This window comes from Molothrus aeneus, chromosome 16, assembly GCF_037042795.1.
Source record: "Molothrus aeneus isolate 106 chromosome 16, BPBGC_Maene_1.0, whole genome shotgun sequence".
Taxonomy (NCBI): Eukaryota; Metazoa; Chordata; class Aves; order Passeriformes; family Icteridae; genus Molothrus; species Molothrus aeneus.
This window is the reverse complement of record NC_089661.1, coordinates 13,096,669-13,119,446: the sequence shown is the minus strand read 5'-3', so window position 1 is coordinate 13,119,446 and position 22,778 is coordinate 13,096,669. Positions and strand designations below refer to the sequence as shown.

The window sequence follows — 22,778 nt, the reverse complement described above, 5'->3', positions numbered from 1 at the left end:
CGAGAAATGAGTCTGAGCAACTGAAATGGGGAAGGAATTTTTATGCAGTTAAAAATTAGTATTCTCTGACTATCAGATGTATGCTACAGAGATAGGCCATCCATGTTAAAAAAAAGGCAAAAAAAGCTGCCAGTTACCTCAGTTGATAAAATACAAGAATGAGAACATTGTTTTCTGATATTCCTGTTCTTTCTAATATCATGGAAAAATAACACTTGTGTTATTGTATTTTTTTTTCCTGAACAACCAAGTGTTGAGGACGTTTTTATCTATCCCAGAGGGCATATGTGAAAAGAAAAGGATTTTCATGTTCATTCCAGCTCATTTTGAAGGGATCTTGTTTCTCATTTGGCTGGATTTCAGACACAAGGGTAGTGGCTGGTAGGAGCTGGGGAGTGGGCTCAGAACAGGGCTCCTGCTAGTGGTGGAAATTTTCCAGCAGCCTCAATGATCCTACTTAAGCCCTCAATTTCAAAAGAAATGAAATATCTTTATATCTTTTCCAGACCCACTTTTTGCAGTTAAATATATATATATATATATTTATAGATCTGTGTGCTCGTATATGTGTGTGTATAAGTGTGTGTGTGTGGTATATGTGCATTTGTGAAGTGGCCTGCTCACCAGCACTCACTGGATGAGATGCTGTTAAAATTAATTGCCTCTGAGCTGCTGACAGACTCTTGGGAAGTGCTGTAGGGAGGGAGAGGTGCCACTCTCGGAGCATCTACCCCCAAAATACCTGCTGTGTACACACCCTAGAGGAAACCCTCAGCCCACTGCTCTGCAGGTGTCAGCTGAGGCAGGCAGTGAGGCTGATTTCTTTGCCAGAATTAGATTTTGGCTGTGGGCAGCTCTTCCTGCCTGCGCTGAGCCGGGCTTCCCTATCCTGAGCTGTAGAGAGGGAAATGAAAGGCACGGAGAGAGTTCTGAGGCAGAGGGTTCAAACACTGCTCCTTGTCTCCAGCACTACCTACACTTTCCTCCCTTATGCATTCCAAATCCATTGCTTTCAAATTATTATTTCTCCCCCCTCTTTGCATTTTTGCTTCCTGCCCCTTCTCCTCCCTGTGTTCCCCTTGCCTCCCGCCATGGCACAGGCTGCTCTCTGGTATTCCCCTTCCCTGCTGATCTCTGGTTCTGATTACACTAATGGATTTCATTATGGAGGAGGTGTTGGTGGGCGGGAGGGGAATCCCACAGCTCCCAGGTCGGGATTTTCAAAGGAATTAAGCTTTTAATTCCTCCTGAAAGCTGTAGGGAAGGGGTGCCTGGCATCCTTTTCAAATCTGCCAACACCCTGCTCTTCCCTCCCTTGCCCCAAGTGGGTCGTCTTGCCTTACCCTGTATTGCTGTGTCCTTCCAGGGTGGTGGCAGGCAGGGTGACAGCGGCTCATGGCTGCAAGGACACGTGTGTGCCCATGGCCAGCATCTTGTGGCTTAGTCCTGGGTGGCTCAGTGCCACTTTGGTGGGCACAGAGCAGCAGGAGAGTTGCGGTTCAGGTTGGGGATGTGGCTGGTGCACAACTCCGTGAGGTTCGTAACGTGCTCCCTGTTTTCTGCGTGCCAGATTCCAGCTCCGAGGAGGAGGATGATGATGAGGAGGAGGAAGAGGAGGAAGCAGAGGACTATGGCACGGATGGCACAGACAGGCTGTCGTCACCTGCCCTGGATGAGAGTGGCCTGGGCCTTCTGGCCAGGTTTGCTGCCAGCGCCATGCCCAGCCCCATCGTTCCCCCTCCGCTTTCCATCATCCAGCTGGAGGCCAAGCAGAAGGCCAAGAAGAAGGAGGAGAGGCAGAGCCTGATGGGTGAGTTCCTTGGTGTGGGGGCAAAGTGAAAGGTTTGGGAGGTCCCAGCTGTGCTGCAAGAGAGCAGGTTGTGTACCCAGACACTGACCCAGACACTGTACCCAGACACCTGCCCTTTCTTTGCTTTGGCAGCTTGGTTCTGATGCTGAAGGTGGAGAAAGTGGCTGATAGGGAGACAAAAGCCAGTCATGGACATGGCAGGTTAGCAGCTGCAGGCATGGCTTCCCTAGGGACAGCTGTGGCTTTGTCAAAGTTTCCTCTTTTCCTACTTGGCAAATTCTCAACAAGACATGCTGCAAAGGCAAGCCAGGGGGATGCTGCATCCCCTTGGACAGAGTGCAGAAGGCAGTGAAGTGCTATTACATTTTAGAGAAGGAAGCATGTGCTAAATGCAACTGATCTTGGATACCCAAGGGAAGCACAGACACCCAAGCAGAAGAAAAGCTCTTTCCATCAGCCCATCCCATCAGCTTCCTTATAGAAACCAGCCAGAGAGACTTGAAAAAAACATTCCTTCCTCTGCTCATATGTTTTCAGTGCCAGAATCTGGGTTTCTGCCCTGCCTCTGTCTCGGTTTCAATGTGTTAGGAGTTTCATTTCTTCCCCTCCCCATGCCCTGCTGCACAAGTGCCCATTCGTGACATTGTTCCTGGTCAGACAGATCTATATGGGTTCCATTTATAAATTCTCTATTAATATTTATTAAGTGATAATGGAATTTATAGCATGCTTCAGAATGGAAAATGATGTCCTCCTCAGGAGCCTGGCTTGTTTTAGCACTGTTTCCATGCTATATTAGGCTTTTGCCAACTTGTTCCAACAGCCTCTGCTAAGAATTTATTGTCTTGTAATCTGCCCTCCTTGAAACTGGAAGTATCTAGAAATTACCTCATGCAGTACTCAGAGAGGAGAAGGAGTGTTTTAATTTCCAATGGGTTTTTCATTTTGAGCTTTGCCAGCTTTGTTTTTGACATGCTGGCTCTTTTTCTCTCCATGCTGGGGCTGTCTCAGGGGAAGAGGATTGGGTAGAAGATGAGAGCAGTTTCCTGCAGAATTTACCCAGGAAAGTGAGTGTATTTGAGACAAGGACCAAGAGAAGATGCTTTCCTTGCTTGTGCCATGTACATTTTCATTTTCCCACGTGAATGTTGTTTGCCTACCTCCTGCCCATGTTGCTGGGTGTGTAGGTGCTGCCTCAGTTTCTCTTCTGCCCCTGAAAACCTGATCTTGCTTTCCTTTATCAGGTTCAGGGGAACACAGTGAAGGTGGGGAACATCTTGGCATTACTGCAGTATTTCAGGCCTCTGGGTACTGCTGTGCTCATGGTGCTGAGCAGAGGCCAATGTGAGGGGAATTCCATTTGCCACAGACAAAAGATCATTTACTTCTCTTGACTTTAAGGCGACTCCTTGAGCCAATAAAAGGATCTGTGGTGTCTGTTGGCCAATGGGAAAAAATAAGCTTGAAATTTGGGTTTATTCCATTTGTTAAAAGACATTGTTCTCCTGAAACAAGGTGAAACTGGAGAGGGCTCTCACCAGGAGAGAAGGAGGGATCAGCTTGTGGGGTTTATGCTTGGTTTCAGCTGAGCAGCTCCTTTTTGAGGAGGGGCATGTTAAAGTATATTTTCTCTTCAGAGCTTCCCTGCAGGGTTTTGCCTGTGGGAGAAGGGAGAAAATGGAGGCAGGGAACACACTGAACCACACTGCCTGAATTGTTGGCCTCTGGTTTGGAGCAGGGCAGGCTTACTTCCAGGGAATTTCCACAGTGTTTTATGGGTCAGAAATGGAGGTCTGAGGGATGTGAGGATGGGAAAGAGGAACCAAGCAAGAGCTTTATCGAACAGGCACAGCACCTTCCATGGAGCCCAGAGGTTTCCAGCAGGATGTGTCCCCTCTTGGCTCAGCCAGGGCTCTGACTGATGGTTCAATCCTTTGCACCTAGGGACAGAATTTGAGTACACGGACTCGGAGAGCGACATCAAGATCAGGAAGAAGTCTCCGTCAGGGCTGCTGCGCGGCAAGAAGGGGCCGCTGGAGCCCAGCAGCATCCCGCCCAGCCAGGCCCCCAGCAGCCTGGACTCCGCGTCCGGGAGCGCTGACAAGGCCAAGCTGGGCTCTGAGAAAGGCCGCAAGCTGAAGAAATTTAAATCCCCTAAGGACCTGAGCTTTGAGTTCGGGCTGGAGGCCAGCGATGACGACCTGTGGAACCGGCGCCGCAGCGAGCGCATCTTCCTCCACGACGCTGGCACCTCCTCAGCCATGCTGACATCCACAGCTCCTGCCAGCTCCACCCCTGTCCCCAAACCTGGGCGCTGCGGCAAGGGGGGCCCCATGAGCCCCAAAAAGGAAGGCAGCAAGGGGAAGGACAGGAAGGAGCTAAGCAAGGTGAGGAACGTGCTGGCCAGATTGGTGTTGGGACGCTTGGGAGCTGAGGGTGAAGGGAGGGAAATAAACTCCACGAAGGTAGAGGAGAGTTGAGTCCTGTCTCAGCAGTTGTTTGGCTGCCCCTTGTCACCCCTGTCAACCCATACACACCTGGAGGTTTTGTCAGACATGGATCTGACTTGCAGGGGGTAAAAGCCATGTTTGAATGGAGCTGGTTGCTTCTGTCACCCTCCATGTCCCAAATCCATTCTCTTTGGGTGGCCAGAGTTGATGATCCTGCATTGAAACAGACCCTGTGACATCTCTCTCCCACTCTCTGCATGAGATTGTCCTCTTGCTGACCTGTGGCCCCCAGACTGGCCTCTAAGGCTGTTCCCCTTTTACATGGTGACTTCTGAGGTCTGTCCCTGGCTGGGGGTGACAGGGGTCTCTGGGTTACTGGCATTTCATCTAAGCTGAATGCTTGGCTCCCTCTGGCTCCAGTTCAGTTCATGGCAGTGTTATGGAAGAACACTCATGGGGAGAGTTGGACAAGTTAGTTGTGACATGAGGCCAGCTGGGATCTTCTTGGAACTCTTTGGAGGAAGATTTGATGGGCAGGAGTTGCTCTCCAGTGTAATGAAAAGCTCTTCCCAAAATGTGTGAAGCCAGAAAGCAGAGCTGGGAGATGTAGGATGTGATACGGGCAGTGAACTAACTGCTGGCTGAACATAATCCTACCTGTGCATAGCTGCCTTGCTCCACCTTTGCCCTCTCCTTGGACCCAGATCTTTACCAATCTTCTCTTTACTGATGGAAGTGTTTTGTTTTTATTTTTAGCAGCGGAAGAAGGGTAAAGAAACGCCCTGCTGCTCCTCCTCCTCATCCATGTCTCCTCCTGGCATCCCCAGCTCCCCCTCGGATGTTCGGGTCAGCCTGACAAGTGCCCTGGGCTCCACCAAGAAGAGCAAAGCTAAGGTGAAAGCCAAGGAGGTGAAAAAAGAGGTGAGGGACTGGTTCTAGTGTGGCTGGACTGGAGGGTGGCTGGCAGAGCACCTGGACTGTTGCAGTGTGAGGGAGGGAAAGCAGAGGTGCAGGTTTTGCTGGGTGTGTTACAGGTAAAGGGCTGGTTTGAAAAGCCTAAAATCCAAGGAATACTCTCTGATAGTACCTGCTGCTACCATCTGGTGTTCATTTGCCTTCATCCCCCAAATTAGTGAGCAGGCAGGATTTTCTCCAAGGCTGCCGTGGGGTGGTGGGAGGGTGGAGGGAGGTCCTTGCAAGGGACAAGGAGATGGTGATGGAGTAGCCTTGCTCAGCACAGGGTCACAGCTGGTTCCTGCTCCACTGCTGCAGCCTGTCATCTTTCATAACACACATTGCTGCCTTCTTACATGATTTCTGTGTGATGCTTATGGTCTGTGTGTAACAGCAAGGAACATATCATGGAGACTGGAGAAGAAATAGAGAATAGTACCTGGTGCCTGTTCAGGGAAGGCAGACAGGCTCGGGAGCACTGTGGTGATGCAGAGCAAAACTACAGCTCCACAGCATCTCTCCCAGCCTCTAACAGTGAGGATGTGGGGAATAGCTTTCGGTTAACTGCTGGTGATGCTTGGGGGATGAAGGCAGCAAAAAGTTTGGGAACACCCACTTAACTCTCCATGCTGAGGATGGAGGCAGGTTTGTCCTGATATCCTCAGGTTATTTTTTGCTGGAGGGAGGTGAGATGGGATCAGGCTGTTTCCTGTGGTGATCCAGCTGATGTGCTGCTTGCTGTCCTGCAGAACCGAGGGAAAGGAGGAGCTGTCAGCAAGCTCATGGAGAGCATGGCAGCAGAGGAGGATTTTGAACCCAACCAAGACAGCAGCTTCTCAGAGGATGAGAACATCCCACTGAGCATGCTGGTTGAGAGGCCACCCACACCAGGTAAGGGCAGGATTTTTTAGGTAGGGAAGCTGGGCAGGTTTCCCAGGGCTGCTCAGAGGAGAACTGTGTTGCTTTCACACATTCCTCATCCAAAGCCATGAGTCTTTGGGGTGGAGATACCACTTTTTCAGTCAATTCAATAAAAACTAAGCCTGATCAGCATGGCTCACTGTGACATCTTATTGAAATCCAGTCTCTGAGTTGCCCTATTTTCATTACTGGTATGTTATTATTACCAAGAGAGGGGACAGTGATGCTGGGAATATGAAGTTTCCTTCTCCCCTCACTGTCCCTTTCCCATGTGGTTCTCTCTAATCCCCATCACTCTCCCACACCTCACAGCTCCCCGCTCCTGCATCATTGACAAGGATGAGCTGAAGGATGGCCTGCGTGTCCTCATCCCCATGGATGACAAACTGCTCTATGCTGGGCATGTCAAGACAGTGCATTCACCAGACATGTGAGTGGAGGGGCTGCTGTATCCACCTGGGATCTGCCAGAAAATGGGGACATAGCTGCTGTGTGGATCAGTTTGGGGGTTGTGTAGAGCTGGCTGCCCAGAGACTGACAATGTCTGGCAGGGAGGGAAGGAGAGTCCACTCTGGTTTATCAGCAGTGAGGGAAATCCAATTATCTCTCATGAAGTGCTCTCACATCCTCTCCCATCAGAGGGAGGCGTTACCTGCTGGGGGTGGTGTCTCCCATGTGCTGTGTCTGACCCAGCCTTTGTGTTTCAGATACCGGGTGGTGGTGGAGGGCGAGAGGGGGAACCGTCCCCACATTTACTGCCTGGAGCAGCTCCTGCAGGAAGCGGTATGTGCTGCCAAAGGCTGCCTGTCCTCGGTGCCCATGGCCTGCTCGGGGGTGGGGGAGGCTAGCTGGAAGCTCTCTCCTCCTCCAGCTGCAGGGATGTCCTGGTCCTACCCCATGGGTGGGACCAGGACCAGGAGTTCGCTGTGGGCAGAACTCCCCTTGGTGTGCTCACTGCCCCACTGGCAGCTGGCTCTAGTCCTGTTTTCCGGCAGGGCTGCTCCTTCCCTCCTCCTGTGAGCACACAGGAGGCCGTTCCCCAGCAGGGAAACTTCCCTTGCCATCCATAGAGCTGTTTTGCTCCATGCCAGCTGTGGAGGGATGGTCTGTGCTGGTGCCAGGGTGGTCAGTGATTGCCTTCCTCTTGCCCTGAGCAGATCATCGATGTGAAACCCCCCTCGGTGCGGTTCCTGCCCGAGGGCACGAGGATTGCAGCCTACTGGAGCCAGCAGTACCGCTGCCTCTACCCGGGGACAGTTGTCCGAGGTAAGGCCACCCTGCCTGCTCTGTGCTGTGAACCTGGGATGTCTCCAGCCCTGTGTGTCCTCAGGGATGTCAGGCTTGTCTGGGGAAGCCCTGACCTCTGCTGTGAGTGTCCTGGAAGTCAGAGCCTGGCTTGTTCTCTCCTCCAGGTCATGCCCCTCTCATTAATGATGCAGATTTACTAACATCCTGCAGGTTCAGGAAGAGGTTCGAACAATTTAGGACCTTAAATATATCAAGGACATTTAATACATTTCAGAAAGTCAGAATTTATTCCAGGCATCAATTATTTCTGAGGCTGTGGAAGTTTCTAAATCTAAACCTGGACACTCACAACTTTGCTCTGACATGAAACACGAGTCTGGTCCCATTAGAAAGTTGGTGAATTGTCTGGAGTGGCTCAGGACAATTCTGCCATGGCTGGTCTTGTTTTTGGGATCTTGGTTATACCACATGTGTGAAAGAGAATAATTACTTATGATGTATAAACCAATAGTGATGATGCAAGAAGAGAGGCTGAGAACACAACTTATTTCTCTTGGAGAAAGTGAAAAGCAGCAGTTTATGATGGCTGAGAGTAGTTAGAAAATGCAAGTTTAAAAAAAGATATTTCAATGAAAGGAGAAAAGTGAATTTCTGCAAGAATAAAGGGAGATAGTGGAGAGAGGTGGGAAGTCAAACTGGAATGGCTGTTATGTTCTGGAGCAGTGCTGTTGATGGGGAATTTCACCCTGAGTGGGCTGGTTCAGTGTTATCAGGGACTTTCCATTGCAGAGTGAGCCTTCTGTGCCCTCCCTGCACAGCCTAGGAGAGGTGAAGGGGGTGCTTTGCAGCTGCTGCAGCACCCCTGTCTTTCCCCATGTCCCCACTTCCCTTACAAGGGGTTTGTACTCTGATGTTTGTTGCTAATCCCATCTGCTGCTCCCCCATCCCACAGGAACCCTGGATTTGGAGGAAGATGGTGATCTCATCACAGTAGAGTTCGATGACGGGGACACGGGACGCATCCCACTGTCTCACATTCGGCTTCTCCCACCTGACTACAAGATCCAGTGTGAGTCTTGCTGTTCAGTTTTTTGCAAGACACTTCCTGCTCTGACATGTATGGAGTTTTGGGCTGCTTTCCTCAGATTTTGGGATAATTTCACAGACTTTCAGTCACAAAGATTGCACCATCAATTACAGAACACAGAGCTGGGGTGGGATATCACCCATAAGGAAAAAGGCCCAATCCCTATTGCAGATTTGGTTGGGATACTTTCACTCTATCACATCTCTGTTTTATGTGTTATTTGACAGCATTTGAACATCTCTTTGACCTGTTCCAGGTGCTGAGCCTTCCCCTGCCCTTCTGGTGCCCAGCACCAAGCGCCGTAGCCGTAAATCCAGCAAAGACACTGGAGAAGGAAAAGAGGGATCTGCCCTGGGGTCAGAGGAGCCTGTGTCAAAGGGCAAAGGGCGAGGCAGAAAGCCAAGTGTCAAGGCCAAAGCTGGTAAGTTGCACACTGCCAGGCCTGGAGCTGAGGGAATCCTTGCACACTGTTCCCCAAGTTCCCCACTGTTCTCCCCAAGTTAGGGCTGTTGCTTGGAGCAGGATTTGGGTGAGGATGGATGCGTTGCTTGAATGCAAAGCACCCATGCATCTCACTCTGCCGTGGCTACAGTTCACAGGAGGCTGGCTTGGAAGCTGGCCTGTGCTGTGACAGCCTTCTTCTGTCAGTCAGGGATGTGGAGCATAGAGTCCTTTTTTCAGCTGAGATCTCTGCAGCTGTCCATAGAGCCAGAGGTACAGGAGATTTGTAGTTTGGTTCTCCTGAAGTTGAAGCAGCACCCCTGGGCATTGTCTGTCACTTCTCACAAGTACTGGCACCAGGCCAGGCTGTTCAGTGAGCAGTGAGGACACCCCCTGTGCTCCTTTGGGGGTACCTGAGCAGGCAGGAACAAGCCATGCTTGGCCAGAGACCAGTCAACACTGGTGTCTAGTTGTCTCTGAGCTAATAAAGCCCATCTGGAGGGATAACATCATGTCTTTGTGTTTCTTCCCCTCTGCAGAAGAGGCTGCCTTGCCTGAAGAGAAGGACCAGGTGGAGTCTTCACCTGTTACCTCCTCAGTCCCAGAGAAGCCGGCCTGCTTGAGCAAGCCAAGCATGAAGGGCTCACGAAAATCGCAACCGCTGCCGACTGGAGGCTCTCCTGCTCCCACAGAGGAAAAGCGCTCAAAAGCCAGCAAAATGAAGATCTCCACGAAGCTGCACAGCCCCCCCCAACCCTCTTACCAGCCTGCTGTGTTTGGCAGCATCCTGGGCACGGAGCCCTACAGCGATCTCCCGGGAACGCTGGCGGCCTTTGGCTCCAGCGATGCTTCGGTGTCCAAAGCCAAGGCCAAGAAAGGACGGCCCACAGAAGAGACACAAGAGTTTGGCACCATGGTCAAGGCTCAGAGGAAGCATGACAATGAAATCCTGATCAAGCTGGACCATGAGGGTGTGATGTCTCCAAAGACAAAGAAGATGAAGGAGGCGATGAGGATGCTGGAGGACTCGAACCTGGCCAGTCGCAGAGATGGGAAGAGTCTCTTGGGGCTGGGCTATTCTGCTGCAGTGACTGTGGAGGGCAAGCAGAAATCTTCCCGAGCCAAGGTGGCTGAGGGAGACCCTTCCCCTGCCAGCTTTGGGGGAAAGTTTGATTCCTCAGCAGAGAGCCTTGCTGCCTCAAAGGACCAGGAAGAAAAGGCAGCAGCTCCAGCAGGTGTGGAGGAGTCTGAGAGCAACAGCAGTGACAGCAGCTCGGAGTCAGAGGGAGAAGAGGAGGCTGAGAAGAACCAAGGGGAAGCCCAGGACAGCAGCTCAGCCAGCTCAAGAGCATCCACCCCTCTCTCTTCCTCCAACTCTTCCTCTTCTTCCTCTTCTAGCAGCAGCTCCTCTTCATCTTCATCTTCCTCCTCTTCCTCCACCTCATCAACCTCTTCTTCATCAAGCTCCAGCTCTTCTTCCTCCTCCACTACGGATGAAGATTCCTCCTGTAGCTCTGACGACGAAGTAGCTGAGGCCCAGCCGAGTTCCTCGGTGCAGCAAACCCTCCCACCCAAGCAAACCAAGCAGGCAGGGAAATCCCGGGCGTCCTCCCACCCGCAGAGCCAGAAGCAGCCTCAGCAGCAGCCTCAGCAGCAGCCTCAGCAGCAGCCGGCAGCGCCGCAGGGCGGCAACAAGAGCCGGCCCAAGAAGCGCGAGGGCATCCACCTGCCCACCACCAAGGAGCTGGCCAAGCGCCAGCGCCTGCCCTCCGTGGAGAACAGGCCCAAGATCGCTGCTTTCCTCCCGGCACGGCAGCTGTGGAAGTGGTTTGGGAAACCCACGCAGGTAAATGCTCCGTAGTGCTCGGCACTCAGCACTGGTTTTGCTTTCTGGTGCTTCTTCCCTTTTCCTGGGGTGGTGGAACTTCTGGTGTGGTGTGTCCAGTGTGCAGGGAGATAGGGGTTGGCTTTCACTGTGTTGAGGAAGCCATTCTGTGTGGTGCATCCCTCTGCCCCAGTTCCTGTGGGAATACTGCCAACAGAAAAGGGATGCATGCAGCACAAACAGGGCAAACAGTGGTGTGCAGGGAAAATGTGGGTGATTCCTGGCTGACCACTTGCATGATCCTCTCTTGGCAGAGACGAGGAATGAAAGGGAAGGCCAGGAAGCTGTTCTACAAGGCCATCGTGCGGGGCAAGGAGATCATCCGCATCGGAGACTGCGCCGTTTTCCTCTCCGCTGGCCGCCCCAACCTGCCCTACATTGGCCGGATCCAGAGCATGTGGGAATCCTGGGGCAACAATATGGTGGTCCGAGTCAAATGGTTTTATCATCCAGAAGAAACCAACCCTGGGAAGAAACTCAATGAAGGCAAGGTAGGCTGGTCTCCTTTGCTGAGAGGGCTGCAAAGCTCCTTGCTGCCTTTTGTTTCCAACGAGGAGGAAAACACACAAAGCCCAGTTTTTTACTGGTACCCCCCATTCTTCCATCTTGTGGGGGCTGCCTGTGGTGTGGGCAAGCCCAGTATTGGCTCCTTGAAGAAGGGAGGGGTGGGTTTCTTTGTATTAGGAAATAAAGACTTTTGTGTGGGTCCAGAAAAAGTGTCAAGAGCCAGATCAAGTCTTTAAAGTGTAAGGAGGATGGGCTTGGTGCTCAGAAACAGTGAATTTTGCACATGTGCAGCTGGTTTACAGCAGGATTTATTCCTAGTGGCAGTGGGCAGGGGTTGAAGGTCCAAAAGCACATGTGGTGGGCAGGAGATGGTGGCATGGAAAGACAGCAAATTCACCAGGTTTTCATTTCTGTTTCTTCTTTTCTTCTTGGGCACAGCGCTGGGATCAGAAATCAGGCAGGAGTCTGGCCACAGCTTTGCAGGCATCCAACCAGAGGAAGGACTTTATGGAGGTTGGTGAGACTGGGAGAAGGCTGGGAGGAAATGCTGGGTACCCTGTAACAAATAAATACTGGAAATGTCCCCCAAACTTCTCTGGCTCTTGATTTTTGCCTTTGCTGCCAAGTCTGCAGTGCCCAGGACTTGGGATGGATATTTCTGGGAGGGTGGAGTAGCTGCAGGTGCTGGGTGTGGGGAAGAACAGGGAGCATTATGATGAGTGTTTTTCCTACTTACTGAAGATGATGCTGTAAATGCTGTGTGATCTAATGGCTCCTTTTTTCCCCACCTCCTTCCTTCTCTTCCTGTTGTGCAGAGAGCCCTCTACCAGTCCTCTCATGTGGATGAAAATGATGTCCAGACCATCTCACACAAGTGTCTTGTTGTTGGTCTGGATCAATATGAGCAGATGCTAAAGACAAAAAAATACCAAGACAGTGAGGACCTCTACTACCTTGCAGGGACCTACGAGCCCACCACGGGCATGATCTTCAACACTGACGGGGTCCCTGTCATCTGCTGACCGCCCAGGGGACACATGCCACCCCCTGGGAAGGGATGGGACAAACCTGAGGACGTGCCTGTTCAGACGACATGATTGTTTCTTTCAATGCTCATTTCTGTGTCACACTACAGACAGGAGAGCGCGAGAGACACGAGGAGGAAGGAGAAGGCTGAAGAAAGGGGTTGGGGAAGCAGTTACAGGACTCGAGGAAGATGCCATTGGGGTGGTGGTGGTGGTGCTTGAACCCCGAGGCTCTTCTGGAAGTGGCTTTAAGTACGGTGACACTTGACCAACTTCTCCCTTCCTCCTTTTGGTCCAGGAAAGCACATGGGTCTCGTGATCATTTCACCAGCGGGACCCCCCGGCAGGAGGGATCCCTTTTGTGTCATTTTTCCCCATCAGTAACTCGGAAGCCGCCCGCATGTGGAAGGACCCTCTTGCCTTCTGCGTGCGCTCCTCTCCGTCCTTATATTCCCTTTCCTGCTTAGTTTCGCATGACCCTTTATAGGAAGGACAGGGTGAAAGAGAAAGGAGATGAGTCTCTCTCAGCGCCTCGTCTCGATCCTCTCAGCGCCTTTTTGCCGTTCCCTTTCCCTGGAGGCCCCTCTGGCAGCGTGTGGAGCACAAAAGGGCAGGGCTGGCTCCAGCACAGAGATGGCAGAAGAGAATCCTCTGGCCTGGGAGGAGCCAGGTGGAAGAGGAGCCAGCATCCAGTCTTGGACGCTGCCTTCCCATTGCCTTGAACAAACTGAACCCTCTGCAGCTCTGCACCCCTGCCCTGTGAAGGTGCTAGAGGGAGCAAGCAGGTGGCAAGGGGGGTGACACGTGGCAAACTGAGACCTCATCTTGGAGCATGCAGTGAAGGGGCAGGAAAAGAATGGGAAAAGCTGCAGTGAAGGGGCAGGAAAAGACTGGGAAAAGCTGCAGTGAAGGAGCAGGAAAAGACTGGGAAAAGCTGCAGTGAAGGAGCAGGAAAAGACTGGGAAAAGCTGCAGTGAAGGGGCAGGAAAAGACTGGGAAAAGCTGCTGCTTTATGCTTGGAGGAGAGAAGATCAGAGGCCACGGGATTCTGGCATCCCTCACCCAGCTTTACCTGCCATGCCTTGCCTGTGCTGAGACGTGGAGCTGCTGGGAAGCCTTGCCCATGGTTTGAAGGGAATGGGGGCAGTGTGTGAACCCAGCTGTGCCTGCCCACGGCGCTCCCACAGCCAGAGCCCCGCTGCCACCTTGGGCTCAGGGACTGCACCCTTCAGCTTCCTCCATCCACGGAGGAGCTGAGCTCCCCTTGGGCACGCGCCGCTGCTGCTCCAGGGTTACACCTGGCAAGAGGGAACACTGGAGGAGAACCTGAGGAGAACAATGCACCATCCTTGCACTTAAACAAAACTCCAAGAGACGCACTGATCTTTGCAACTCCCGACTCGCACTACGGATCGCCGGGACGCGGAGCAGGGGCGATGCTTAAGCCAAGGACACATTGGAAACTCTCCACCCTGGCTGCGTACCAGAGACTGGAGGCCGGGGCTCAGGGGTGAGGGACAGCCCCACAGAGTTACCCCTCGTCCTTTAAACAAACCACATGGTGCTGAGCTCGTACCATCTCCAGCCCGGGCCACCGGCGCCTCGGCACGGCGGACAGTGACGGTTCTAGCCTGTACAGTTTTAATGTACCAAAAGACTCTTTAGCCCTCCTGTATTATAAGTCTTTAAATGGATTCAACTTTTTAATTATAAATATAAATATAAATATATATATATAAATATAAACTTTTTAAAACTGTGAAAAAAATTATGAAATTATAAAAAACAAAAAAAAGAAAAAAACCCACAACGGCAGAAATGAACACAGTCTGACGTTTAGAATATTATTTTTTATTTCCTGTTGGATTGTGATTGTAAATGATCTGGGAACAGGCACACCCCCCACGCTCAAAGTGTACTGTACTTCTAGAAGCAAATTGTGTGAGCATATTTTAAAGAGCGAGAGAGAGAGCGCGCGAGAGAGATTTTATGCTAATGTTAAATAGAAAGCACTTAAAACCCACTGCCTTCTATGGAACACAAGGATATTTCAGACAATCGAGAGGAAAGGAGAGCCAGGTTTTTGTCTTTTTGTTTTGTTTTGTTTATGTTTTTGTTTAAAACAATTTTTTTGGCATTCTGTTTGTTGGAGAACTCCGTGTGATCTTTTTTCATAAAAAAAAAAAAAAATCTAATTGAAAAAAAGCAACCCAACAAAGCATCTTTCTTTGTCTCGCTTGTCCTGACCGCAGGGTGTTTCTCCCCTTGGTGGCAATGATGGCTTTTTGGCTCAGCCCCTGCCCTGAAGAAAGACACAACCCAGGTGCCTGGTGGCTTTTTGGGGAGAACCCATCTGTGTGAGTTGGTGGCACCGATGGACAGGACTGGACACTGGAGTAGAGGTGTCTGCTGCACAGGGCCTGGAAGTGTGAGTCCTCCCCCTGCCACCGTGCCCAGGGCACCATGTGCTGAGGATGAAATGCTGGATTTGCTCTTTTTTGGTGTGAGCTGCACTTCATACAGGCAGGAGCTTGGCACAGTCAGACCCTCCCATGCTGCGGGGGCCGGGTCAGGGCCAGGCCTGGCACTCGCTGGCTCCTTGGGCATCCCTGGGAGGTGGCACCTGCCAGTTGGCACAGCGAGGTGCAGCTGGTCCCAAAACGTGGTGTTGGCACCTTCTCGTGATGTTTTCTGCTCCTCTTGGCCTGTTCCCTCTCCTGTGTGCTGCCCATGGCAGTTTGCAGGCTGGTGGGGGTTTGTTGTAACCCAGTGACATGTTCCACCACCCCAGGTGACAAAGAGGGCCCTGAAGATGGAGACCAGCACAAAGGGCACCCCAAAACCAAACAGGACAGGCAGCAGGCACCATCCTGTGTGTGTTTGCCAGCCTAGCCCATCACCAGCAGTCAAGTGCCAGTGGCACAGCTAAGGACCAGTCATTGTTACAAAGACATTTAATTATTTAATCAGCTTCACTTACATCCTGTGCAATAAATCTTGAAGCTCAGCAGTGGCACAGGCAGTGCTGCAGCCTTGGGACCTCCCCTGTCTACCCCTTGCAATGGAGCAGATTCACAGTGTGGGGTGGGGGGAGGCAGGACCCTGCCTCTGTTGCAGTTAGGGGGGTAAAACAAGACACAATTAAAAAAAAATTTTTTTCCCCATCCATATGATTCACATATTTAGGGAGGGACTGTGATTTTAAGCCATTCCTGGTGAAAACCTGCAGCACCATCACTGGAAGTGAAGATGCACCTTCCCAGAGCCATGGGGGACTGAAGGAATGCTTCTTTCCTCTCTTGCTCCTCTTCTTTCTCACCAGCCCTCCATCACCCTCCTCCCCAGTGCTGGTCCTATTCCCTTTGGGATTTGGCAGTATTTTCTTCCTCCTGTCAATGGCTTGGCGCAAACAGCAGATCCCCAGCCTTCACTGGAGAGCTGCACATTGCTGATGGGGAGACCCCCAAAAGCAACAAGAACTGTCCCCTGGGGTGGGAGGAATGTCACCCCAAGCAGTGGCCCTGCACAGTGCCTGGCTGGGAATGCCACAGCCCTGTGCCAACAGGATACCAGTCCTTGTCCATGCTGGGGTGGCTTTCAGGCTCCAGGCTCCCTCCTTGAGGAGGGATGTGGGGCGCTGGGGACCACGGTGGGAAGCAGGTTCCATCCTGTCCCCATTGCCCCACCCCAGGGCTCAGTAGCCCAAGGTAAAGGAGCCATTGGAGGTTTCAGTGTAGAAACAGCTGCTGTGGGAGGTACTGGTGAGGCTGTAGGCAAAATAGGCCACGGCCGAGCCCAGCGTCAGGCCCGTCATGTAGGACACGGTCATGGTGTTCCCTATGGGAAGGGACAGGGGGGTCAGGGTGCTCTGGCCACACCACTGGGGTTCCCAGGAGGGCTCAGTCCTACCTGCCAGCTCCCGCTGCTCCGGGCTGACCTTGCCCGCGGCCAGGATCATGGGCACGCTGCCAAAGTAGCCGTTGGTGATGCCCATGAGGAGGGAGAAGATGCAGGGCCAGGCGGGGTGGCCGAAGGTGGGCTGCCCGTTGGGGTAGACACACATGATGAAGAGGGGGATGAAGACCACGCGGAGGCAGGAGTAGACAAGGAGGTGAGTCCCTCTCCAGTCGTAGGGCAGGGCAGCCAGGATCTGCAGTGAGGGCAGAGATTCTGCTGAGGGGATGAGGAGGCTGGGGAGGGCCCTGCTGTGCCCAAAGTGGGGTAACGAGGAGATGAGATGGTGGAAAGACCAACTGCTGTGGGAACCCAACCTTGGCCGTGCTGGTGAGCACCAGCCTCACACTGCTTAGACCCCCGTGGGTGGAGATGACCCTTTGGTGGAGGCAAATGGCTTAGAAAGAGGGCACCAAAGGAGAACAGACCGCCCCTGTGCTGGCTCTGGCCTCTCTCCTACCTTGCCGACGAAGTCAGAGAGGTTGAAGATGGCCATGATGAGGATGGGGAGCCATTCCCCCAGCGTGCAGTTGTGGATCTCCGACTCCAGCCCGGGAAAGAGGCACAGTGTGATGAAGTAGGTCATGGCGATGGAGAGCATGTAGGCCCAGATCAGGCGGGACACGACGTAGCGGTAGAGCAGCATGTCTGGCAGGGACAGGCAGCACAGCTCAGCCAAAACTGCAGCCCAGCCCCCTTGCAGAGCCTGAGAGCTTTGTTTGACCCCCAGGGATGCCTTCCAGAGATGAGTTTGCCCCATGGTTATGGGCACATAGTTAGGAAAGGGATCATAGAATCATAGAATGGATTGGGATGGAAGGGACTGTGAAAGACCATCTAGTTCCAACCCCCTGCCATGGACAGGGACACCTTCCACTATCCCAGGTGGCTGCAAGCCCCATCCAACCTGGCCTTGGACACTTTCAGTTGGACAGCTTCTCTGGGCAGCATGTGTCAGGGCCTTCCCACCCTCATAGAGAATTTCTGGATAATATCCCATCTAATCCTGTCCTCTTGTCAGTTTGAAACTGTTTCCCTTTGTCCTGTTCTTCCATACCCTTTTCAAAAGTCCCTCTCCAGCCTTGGGGATGATCCTCCCCCATTACACTGGGTCACCAATCATTTATCCCACCCCACGGGCATGGCTTTCCCCCGAGCCCACCACTCACCTCGGAAGCTGGGCCAGCTCCTCTTGATCTTGGGCCGAGGCACATCAAAGCGCATGTAGGTGCCACTCCCAGCCAGCTCAGCTTCGGGGCCGGGGCTGCCCCGCGGGGAGCTCGGCTGCCCCTGCTCCCGGTTTTCCTGCGTGAGGGAAGAGAGGACAGCGGCGCTGAGACGCAGTGGCAAAGAACGCCGGGGGACAGCAGGGAAACCCACGCTTGGCTTACAAATCTGACATCCTCGGAGGTGACGTCGTGGTGGACGCGGTAGCCAGAGCTGGGCTCGCCGGCCCCGCGGCTCTCGGGGAGGCCCTGGCGGGAGCTGTCGGTGTAGTAACGCACGAAGCGCGTGCGCTTCACCAGCAGGTGCAGGATGAAGCACGTCAGCTCCATGCCGATGGAGATGAAGAAGAAGATGACGGTGTTCTCCTTCTCGTCCGACAGCAGCAGCTTGGTGAAGATGCGGCTGAGCGAGATGATGACCCCGGCGGTGCCTGGGTGGTGTGGGGGAGCTGTCAGTGCTGGGCCCCTCTGAATCCCAGCTCAGGGATCCTCATCACCCCACACCATGTGGATGGGATGCTTCCCCATATAGAGGAGTCACCAGCAGTGATTTTGGGGTGATAAAGCTCCTGGTGGGCATCCCCACCCCCAGCCTGGCATGGCAGTGCAGGGACTTAGAAACCAGTAAACTCCCTGGTTTGCTGGGGAGCACCCTGGGGTATCCCTGATCTGTTGGCTCTGCTGGGACCAGTGGGGACCCAGGTGTGGCTCACTGGGGCCCCAGGAGAAGGTGCAAGTCCCCGTGGTGGGCTGTGGACACGGTCGGTGGCTGTGGGTACTTACTCTCACCCGTCATCACTCCCTGCGTGTAGCGCTTGGGCAGCAGCCCCGTGTAGCCGTAGAAGCTGGATTGCTGCACTTCAGGAGAGAGGCACAGAGGGGAGAAGGAGGGATTATTGCTGCAGCTGAAACTCCGGGAAGGGGGAAGAAACCCCAGAGGGAACCCATGAGCTGTGCCAGCTGGGAGCTGCTCCTTCCAGCAGCCTCCTTGCTCCAAAAGCAGGAGGGCCTTTTTTCCCTCCCTGGATGCTCCACTGTGTCTGTTCCCAGCCAGAGTGGCCACCAGGTGTGGGGGCCCAGATCAGTGGTGTCAGTGACCAATACACAGTTTGGTGCTGGTGCCCCTGGCCAGTCCCACAATGCCTGGACAGAGGTGGATGGGATGGGGCAGGGACCTGAGGGTTACAGGGAGCAGAGCAGGAGGTTTTCCCAGGAGAGCTCAGGGATGGGGCTGTTTCCCTCCCTTCCCTGCCATGTCCCATCCCAGCTGCTCTGCCACATACCTGTGCAGCCAAAGGCCACCACCCCGACAGCCACCAGGTTGATGGCGTAGGCTTGTCTGCGGCTGAACAGCTCCAGCCACACGTCGCAGATGCTGACAAAGAGCAGGGGCCCCAGGGCGAAGAGGTAGCCTGTGGGGAGGAGACAGAGGTGGTGGCAGGGGCACAGCACGGGCACAGCACTGCCTGGGGCTGCAGGGACCCCACTCACCCACGGAGATCCGGGTGTGCAAGCTCAGCAGCTCCACCAGCGCGTTGTTGAGGATGACGGCCACCAAGGCCACCAGGATGTAGGTGAGGCTCATGTCAAAGACAATGGAGGTCCCTGGAGAGAAGCAGGTGAAGGGGGGACAGGAGTTCAGCTCCCTTGGAAGTGGGACTGAGCTCTCTCCAGGTTTGGGGTGTCAGGGAAGTGCTGGAGCTGCTCCAGACCTACCTGGGTATTTATGGTGCAGGTAATCCACATCAGTGATAAAGCTGTTGTAGGGCAGGAGAAATCCCACCCCAGCCAGCAGCATGGCAAAATAAATCCCATGGTATCGATCCTGGGGCTCAGGGTCCTCAGAAACTGCCCCAGAAGAGGAAAGAAAGAGAAAAAGATGTGACAGTGGCACTGCTGCACCCCTGGGACCCACATGAGACCTCAGCCTTGAGGCAATGAAACAGCTCAGCTCCCTGTAGATGTACAAATAAACAGCCCCAGCTCTGAGAAGTTCCTTCCCTAAATAAAGACATTTCAGTGGAGACCCAGGAGGCAGGAAAACATCTGGGTTTTGGGGGTCTGGTGGGTTTTAACTGCAGCTAAACAAGCTGAGAGCCAAGGCAGTGCAGGTAACAGCACAAGTCAAGGTGCAGGAAGGGTCAGAGGTGGCTGTGGAGGTGGACAGGGCTGCCTCAGGATGTGGAGCAGGGCTGGGGTGACTCCCAGGAGTGCCCCTGAGTCCTGCATGGAGAAAGATGAAGCTGCAGGCTGGGGGTGAGCCTGGCAGGACAACCAGGGCACCAATCCTCAACTCCTTACCAGCCTGCAGATCCCACTGTCACAGGATGTGCAGGTGGCTCACACGGGTACAAAAAGGGATGAAAAAGGGTAGTGGGCCATATTGTGGCATTTCAGGCTATTTGTGGCTATTAAACCCATCCCAGGAAGCTCCTAAGGGGGTGGGAAACCAGCAGGGAACCTGGCTGTGGGTCAGGTTGGGCCGTGCCTGCCTCACCTGGCTCCATGAAGGTGAGGACACCCTTGGCCTGGCTGCCCCGCTGCAGCTCGTCCTCCTCCAGCTGGTAGCTGTCGAAGCTGAAGCTCATCACCACATTCCCCTCGGGTGTCACTGCTGGGCTCAGCTCCTTGAAGCGCTCGGCGCCCACCGAGCCCATCCTGGCCACCTGAGAGGAGGGGCAGCAGTGACAGGGACACCCCCAGGGTGCACAGATCCCCCCGGGTGGTGCCAGGGGTCTGCAAGGGACAATGACACGCGGCTGGCCCTGAGCCTTCTCCGCCTCGCAGTTCTGATGGGTTTTTTCCACCTGGAAAGATGATTTCCCCTGGGCAAATGGGATCACCGATGTTCTGAGCAGAAGTTTGGCTTTGGGGTGGTGAGCAGTGCTCGTGGGGGACCCCGAGGAGCCACCCCCGAGGCACAGCCAGGCTCAGCACCTCCCTGGGATGCTACCAAAGACAAATGCCACTGTGATTTCCAAAAGCAATTAGGGAAATTAATGGATGGAATCCACCCAGGGAAGGCGGCTGCGGGGAAGGTCCCGGCTGCCTCGGGGAGCCCTGGCTCCCTGCAGGCTGCACATTTGCTCTGCTTTTTGCCCTTTTCAGCATCTCTGGTGCCTGGGGCTGGGGCAGAGCTGCTGGCCCGGGCAGACACACTCCTGCAGCTTTCAGAGAGGGGATGGGATTTGACTCCGCTTTTTTCAGATCTGCTTTTCTGGGAGATCAGAACGAGCACGGACCTGCCAGAGAGACCCCAGCATCACATCTGAGGGGCTGCACCAAATACATCCCAAAATGAGCTCTCCAAATACTCAACACCCTCCAATGACCCCACCAGAGCCATCCAAAACAGGGTTCATCCCTGTGGTACAACCCCAGAGGACTGCTCTGAATTCCTTGTCTGTCCCCAGCCCACCTCCTGCAGATCTCCCTGGCATCCAGGGGTGGTGGTGGTGAAAAAATCTCCTCCAAGGCAGCAGGTTGAGTCAGGCAAGGGAGGAAAAATCAATGACAGTGATTTCTTTGGTCTCCCTGCCAGACATGGCGTTTGCAGGAGCAGAGAGGTTTTCCAGCTGCCAGCATATGATGGAGGGCCCTGAGGAGGGGGCAAACGTGGTGCCCACAGACCCTGAGAGTGAGTTCCTGGAGCCTAAGATGTTTATCTTGTGCAGGGATGGGTGCACAGGGCGGCACTGCCCCAGCCCCGAGGCTGTGCTGAGGTCACAGCGCTGCTGGGGGGCTGGGATGGGGTCCCCCTCCCTCCCTCCCCATGCTGGGGTTCACCCCAACACCCCCATCCCAGAGCAGAGCAGCCCAGCAGGGCACATTGTCGTGGGGGCACCGCTCCACCCTGCTCCTCCCAGGGGAGCTGCCTGCAATCCCCTTCGCCCGCACCCTCCTGTGCCTGCTGCCGCCCCAGGCAATAAAACCCAGTGGGAAGCATCTCCCGGGATGCCGGAGAGCCTGTTGCAGGGTTTTTCCATAGCAGAAATCCCAGCTGGAGAACAAACCAGCTGGAGAAACCTCGTACGTACTGTGTGTGGCCCAAACTTGCCGGGGCCGGGAGCGGAGCGGGATGCGGGGTGCGGGGTGCGGGATGCGAGGTGCGGGGTGCGGGGTGCGGGATGCGGGGTGCGGGGTGCGGGGTGCGGGGTGCGGGGTGCGGGGTGCAGGATGCGGGGTGCAGGATGCGGGGTGCGGGATGCAGGATGCGGGGTGCGGGGTGCGGGATGCGGGGTGCAGGATGCGGGATGCGGGATGCGGGGTGCGGGGTGCGGGATGCGGGGTGCGGGATGCGGGGTGCAGGATGCGGGGTGCGGGATGCGGGATGCGCTGCACGGCCGCGGCGCTGGACCAGCCTCCGGCGCTCTCCGCCTCGCTCCCCCGAGCATCCCTGCGCTGCCGTAAATTGGATTTTCTCCTCCCGCTGGATTTACATCCGTCTGTCCCTACGGATTTACACCCTGCCGCCCCTGTGGCCCCAGCGTGGGGGTGGGAGCGTTTCTCCATCCCGGGCAGGGGTGGGAGGTCTCACCCGAGAGGAGCCCTTGTCCCGCTGCCCCCCGGCTCTGCGTGACCCTCGAGCACCGCAGCCCTCCTGTCAGGGCACAAAAGCGCTTTTTGCTCAGCCAAAAGGGTCCCCCGACATCTTGCCAGCGGCGAAGTTGCCACAAACGGGGGAAATTCAGTGACCCACGTCCCCGGTGTGAAGGAGAAGCTCCCGGCCGCGCCCGGGGGATGCTCGGCGGGGCCAGGGCGGGCAGGGGCTCGGAGCGGCGGCTTCCCCTCCTTGTCCCCCGCTCCCCGGCGGTCCCGGCCGAGAACAACAGGTCGGTTCTTACCTCTCTCCGCCGCGGCGGCTCTGCGGCACCGGCGCTGGCCCGCCCCGCTCAGCCCCGGCGGCCGCCGGGCCCCGGCCCCGCCATAGCGGAGCCTCCGCCGGGAGGGGGCCGGCACCGAGTGCGGCGGCGGCGGCGCGGAGCGGGGGCGGCCCCGGCTCTGCCTCCCCCCGGCCCTGCCTCCCGCCCGCCCCCCGCTCCTCCCCCGAGCCCCCCCCGGCCCCGGAGAGGCTTTCCCGGTGCGCACCCCCGGCCATGGGCACCGCCTGTAGGTGCCGCCTGCAGGTACCGTCTAGAGGCGCCTTGGAGGGACCGCGGAGGTCCGGAGCTAATTGCCAAGAGAGATTAATTAGGAAGAAAGCCCCGGTAATTTAGTTCAGGGCATGAGCTTTTCAGGGAGAGGGTCATTCGTGCCCTGTGAAGGGTTCT

At 54.7% G+C, this 22,778-nt stretch overlaps 2 protein-coding genes across 6 annotated transcripts in view; one reads left to right on the top strand and one right to left on the bottom strand.

The window, feature by feature from the left end:
- TNRC18 (trinucleotide repeat containing 18) overlaps positions 1-14,547 on the top strand; it is a 55,231-nt gene extending 40,684 nt beyond the window's left edge. For 4 of the 5 annotated variants that reach the window (XM_066560726.1, XM_066560725.1, XM_066560729.1 and 1 more), the window contains 13 exons: positions 1,571-1,810; positions 3,755-4,197; positions 5,017-5,181; positions 5,964-6,105; positions 6,448-6,565; positions 6,843-6,918; positions 7,293-7,401; positions 8,336-8,452; positions 8,727-8,891; positions 9,451-10,757; positions 11,051-11,287; positions 11,742-11,816; positions 12,119-14,547. In XM_066560726.1, the coding sequence (XP_066416823.1) occupies positions 1,571-1,810; positions 3,755-4,197; positions 5,017-5,181; positions 5,964-6,105; positions 6,448-6,565; positions 6,843-6,918; positions 7,293-7,401; positions 8,336-8,452; positions 8,727-8,891; positions 9,451-10,757; positions 11,051-11,287; positions 11,742-11,816; positions 12,119-12,325 (3,401 nt within the window). In that variant the 3' untranslated portion in view covers positions 12,326-14,547. The remainder of the gene's footprint in view (positions 1-1,570; positions 1,811-3,754; positions 4,198-5,016; positions 5,182-5,963; positions 6,106-6,447; positions 6,566-6,842; positions 6,919-7,292; positions 7,402-8,335; positions 8,453-8,726; positions 8,892-9,450; positions 10,758-11,050; positions 11,288-11,741; positions 11,817-12,118) is intronic. The other variant, XM_066560728.1, reaches the window with a different exon arrangement.
- SLC29A4 (solute carrier family 29 member 4) lies at positions 14,159-22,463 on the bottom strand. The gene is made up of 11 exons (XM_066560730.1): positions 22,353-22,463; positions 20,006-20,174; positions 19,225-19,356; positions 19,000-19,113; positions 18,792-18,920; positions 18,292-18,366; positions 17,674-17,939; positions 17,452-17,587; positions 16,743-16,930; positions 16,238-16,478; positions 14,159-16,165 (listed from the first exon to the last, which is right to left on the bottom strand). Exons 2-11 carry the CDS (start codon positions 20,163-20,165, stop codon positions 16,023-16,025), a joined length of 1,584 nt encoding a protein of 527 aa, XP_066416827.1. The 5' UTR covers positions 20,166-20,174; positions 22,353-22,463; the 3' UTR covers positions 14,159-16,022.
- Between the last annotated feature and the right edge of the window lie 315 nt (positions 22,464-22,778).